Source organism: Aegilops tauschii, chromosome 1 (assembly GCF_002575655.3).
Source record: "Aegilops tauschii subsp. strangulata cultivar AL8/78 chromosome 1, Aet v6.0, whole genome shotgun sequence".
Lineage (NCBI taxonomy): Eukaryota > Viridiplantae > Streptophyta > Magnoliopsida > Poales > Poaceae > Aegilops > Aegilops tauschii.
In genome coordinates, this window is record NC_053035.3 from 23,170,499 (window position 1) to 23,174,478 (window position 3,980).

A 3,980-nucleotide genomic window follows, 5' to 3' on the forward strand; every position below is an offset into this window, starting at 1 on the left:
TTAAAGATGACCATGCATGGGTTAACCGACGCGGCTATTTAAGTCGGTCGGGGCGTCCTTCCGCGGCCGAGGTGGGACTAAACTATGTCGTCCGACCGCCCGACCCTACTCCACGTGCGTCGTCTGGGGCCCGGCCCAATGATTGGGGACGGCAGAGGAGAGAGGGGTGACGCGGGCCCGACAGAATCTATCGGGATTGAAACCTCGTACCTCGCACGCACGTCGCCATATACCCACGACACACACGACGCCCCAACCCTAACCCACGCCGCCGCCTGCCCTCTTAGCACGCCGCCATCCATCATACCCATCTGGCCCCGTCACGGAGCGTCGCCGTCCGCCGTCCGCTATTCGAGAACACGCCTTCCGCCGTCTGCCGATGGAGGTCACGCCGTGCCGTCCACATCTGGCCCATCACATCGCCATCTGAAGTCTCTGACGTCGCCGTCCACGGTTCCACAGCACGCCATCGTCCTCCCCCCCGGGCGGCCACGTACGGCCTAATGGTGGGAGGTAAATTTTTTGTTTTTCAAACGGTGCATTGATCATATTTATCATCTAGACATGTACAATAGCTAATATTTTTTTTGCTTCTATTCGTAGTGATGGAGTACGGAGAGATTTACTGTTCTGTTGAGAAGTGGTGTCTTTTGGTCAGCAAACTGAACTCAAGGCAGAAAAACCGTTTTGCAAGCACTAGACTAGGAAAAATGTTCATGATTCCTAGTGTACTCATGCACAAGTGTTTGCTTAAGTTCATTATTAAATCATATGCGTTGGACAGAGATAGGTTCATCATGCCATCAAAAAATGGTGCGATATCATTGCGCGCTGAAGATGTCTTTGATATTTTTGGTCTAGAGAACAAGGGCAGAGATGCCATGAAAGCTTTAGGTAAAGGGGGGTTAAAGGAGAAGGTGAAGGTGCCGAGTCATTTCATAGATTCCAGTACGAATGAAATAATGATAGACCAGCTTATTCAGGACATCACTAGCAGTGGCACGTATGATGATGATTTCCTGCGTCGAATTGTGTTGGTTCTCCTTGGCACGGTTCTTGCACCGCACTCCACGATAGAAGTTCCTAATGCTTTTTACAAGTTAGTGGAGGATGTGGAGAGCATCAAATCATTAAACTGGAATGCATTTACTTTACGCGTATGCGTTGATGGCATCAAAAAGACCGTGTCAGATCTTACAAAATTTACATGGCCAGTGGGAAACCTTGCCCTCATACAGGTAAACTGTATGTTATAATTTTAGTTTCGAACTATAGTTTACAAAATTAAGATTGCTAATATATTTTATGTTCATGCAGTACATGTTTTGGGAGAAAGTGCAGCCACTCGATGGGGAGACATTTAATCCACTAGCGCATGAATATCCGTTGATGCTTAAATGGATAGAAGATGAGGCTCTTAAGCGTGACGCGTACGACACATCGTACGGGCGCGGGAATGGGAATGTAAGTATTTATAGTTTGTACTGCGTGCAATTATGTTACTATTTCAATGTTGAGTAATTTGAACTTATTTAATGTGTCTCAGGTTGATGACATAATAAATGAGAGATACAGGTACGCATTAATTGCTCGAGAAGGGAAACTTCCAGAGGAAGAAGTTGAGCCAAAAGATCGAACAGGACGTGCCCGAACAAAGAAAGATAATAGAGACGAGGCTTCGTCAAGTAGGGATACTACCTTAGATCAAGTGATGAAATGCATCAAAGATATGCAAAAAGAAATTCATCTTCTCACTGGAAAATGTGCTGAGGTAACGAGTGTTGTGTACTTCAATTTACATGGGATTATTCATAATGTTTGCATGTAGTTAATGCTTTCGATGTGTTATTGCAGATAGTAGTGGAGAAACTGAAGAAAGAAGGTCTTGTCTTCAATCGAAACAGGGGGTCTGGTGATGATGTTGAGTTCGTGGAGCATAGTGAAGACTGGATGGGGAAGTATCGTCCATCAAAATATTGGACATATGTAAAATCAACTCCTCAAAAAGAAGAAATGGAGGCATCCTTCACCATGGGTTGTAATGGGAAGAAGTCAGCGCGTGAGAAAGGTGTGCATCACACCACACCCGGTACAGGAGATGAAGGCGACCCCTTCGTTATTGAGGAGAATGGTAATTCACCCGACCCATCTCTAGCAATGGTAGACACAAATGACTTTCCAGATCTTACTGCAACCCCCAAGAATATAAATACAATGTCAGACGGGTCTACCGCCGATAAATCTGAGGAGATTAGTATGGATAGTCTGAACACCCGTATTAAAAATGCGAAAGAGAGTGGCACTAAGGAGAATGATGGGAAACACAAGAGGAAACAGTCAAAATACTGTCTTTCACCCTACCAGCAGAACGGTGGACGTAAACGTGCAAAGAAAAGTAAGTGCTACGTAATTTATTGTTATAAGTTATTTCTGTCCTTTCATGTGCACTTTATTAACTCAATTTTTGTTACTTTTTTAGATCTGTTTGGTATAAGAGCCGCTATGATTAATACCGATTACATTAATGACGAACACATAGAGGCCGCGACGGTTTATATCCAGACACTAGCACGCTCGGAGAAGCTTTGTACGAAAACTGTCGTGCACATGACGGGAATTGCTGGGGAAACATGTACACCTCATATGCTTGAAGCCATCATTTCTAAAAAGTGGGTGCATGGCGCTGTAAGTATTAGCATTAATTTATTAAGTTTTCCATGTCATTTATATAAATTTTCTAATAGGCGTATTGCTATTATGTTATTTTCAGGTCATCAATAGTTATTGCAACTATATGCAGACCCATAATCCTCGTGCTGACCGTCACATATTAACATCTTGGGTGTCCCATTGGCTACTTCTTCGTGCTGATGGAAAGGTTAAGAACTCTAAGAAACATTTTATGGAACATTTCACAAACCAAACTAAAATGGTTTCTAGAGTTACTGAAGAGTATTTCATCAAAGATAAGGTACGTCTGTTTATTATGATCCATCGTACTACATAACTATGTGTGTGTACACCAACATGAATAAACTTTGTTGTAGGCATACTTTCCTTTTCATGTGGAAGAAAATCATTGGATAACAGTTCTCATGCACAACAAGAAAAAAGAGTTTCAAGTTTTAAATTCTACTGGTAAATGCAGCAACATAGTTCTTGCAAAGATTACTATGCTGGTAAGATTTCAACATTACATAAAACAACATATAGTAGTAATTACATATGTACTTCATATGAATTTCACATTTTTATTTCAGAGGGCAGAAATAGCTAGAGATATGATGGAGGTGAACACCCTTATAAATACGGAACATCCTGACGTATCTTCCTGGCCAATAAGGGAGTATAAAATGCTGTTACAAAAGGATGGTATGTTCAAATGTTCAATTCGTATGCACTTATCTGATCCAACAAAGCTTGACTCGCGGTTTCTTGCAGAGTCTCTTGTGATCTTTTTGTGGTGAAATGCATTCAAAACTGGAATGGAGATGATTGTATATTTGACTTTGACCAAGCTGAGATTAATGCTTCAAGGGGACGAATTCTAGCTGAAATACTTTTTTCAGAATGCAACACGGTGGAAGCTGTGAAAGAGAAGATTCTGAAGATCATGGACAAGAAATGAGTCCGTTGATGGGGTTTTCGCTACGAGGACATTTGTTTTCTTATTAGCGCAACTAAATAAACGTGCCGTTGACGGCACTTGCAACTATTTGGATATTAAGAAATTTTTTATTGTAATGCCGCATGATTTCGCACGTTTGGCAACTAAAGGTGCCGTCGTCGGTACTAGCTACAATATTGATGTTGCAATGCCAATCTTATTTGCATCATTATGGGTGATGATTATGTGATGATTTTGCAAGAATATATATGTGCTGTCTGATTATGTGATGATCACGCCGACTTCTGTTGGCTCTTAGAGGCATATAAATGGAGGTGGCCGCCCGCTTGTATGCTGACGCCGCTTGTATGAT

The 3,980-nt window shown here is 42.1% G+C and overlaps 1 protein-coding gene across 1 annotated transcript; it reads left to right on the forward strand.

The window, feature by feature from the left end:
- Positions 1 to 734: 734 nt before the first annotated feature.
- LOC120969128 (uncharacterized) lies at positions 735 to 3,628 on the forward strand. The gene is made up of 9 exons (XM_073503934.1): positions 735 to 1,238; positions 1,318 to 1,464; positions 1,547 to 1,771; positions 1,855 to 2,395; positions 2,480 to 2,685; positions 2,771 to 2,971; positions 3,048 to 3,179; positions 3,261 to 3,372; positions 3,570 to 3,628. Exons 1-9 carry the CDS (start codon positions 735 to 737, stop codon positions 3,626 to 3,628), a joined length of 2,127 nt encoding a protein of 708 aa, XP_073360035.1.
- Positions 3,629 to 3,980: the final 352 nt, after the last annotated feature.

Bases quoted from the DNA above. Each gene is read 5' to 3' on its own strand.
- LOC120969128 (XM_073503934.1), top strand. From the start codon at position 735: ATGCACAAGTGTTTGCTTAAGTTCATTATTAAATCATATGCGTTGGAC. The intron at 1,772-1,854 runs GTAACGAGTGTT...GTGTTATTGCAG, and splicing joins TCACTGGAAAATGTGCTGAG to ATAGTAGTGGAGAAACTGAA. The intron at 2,396-2,479 runs GTAAGTGCTACG...TTACTTTTTTAG, and splicing joins ACGTAAACGTGCAAAGAAAA to ATCTGTTTGGTATAAGAGCC.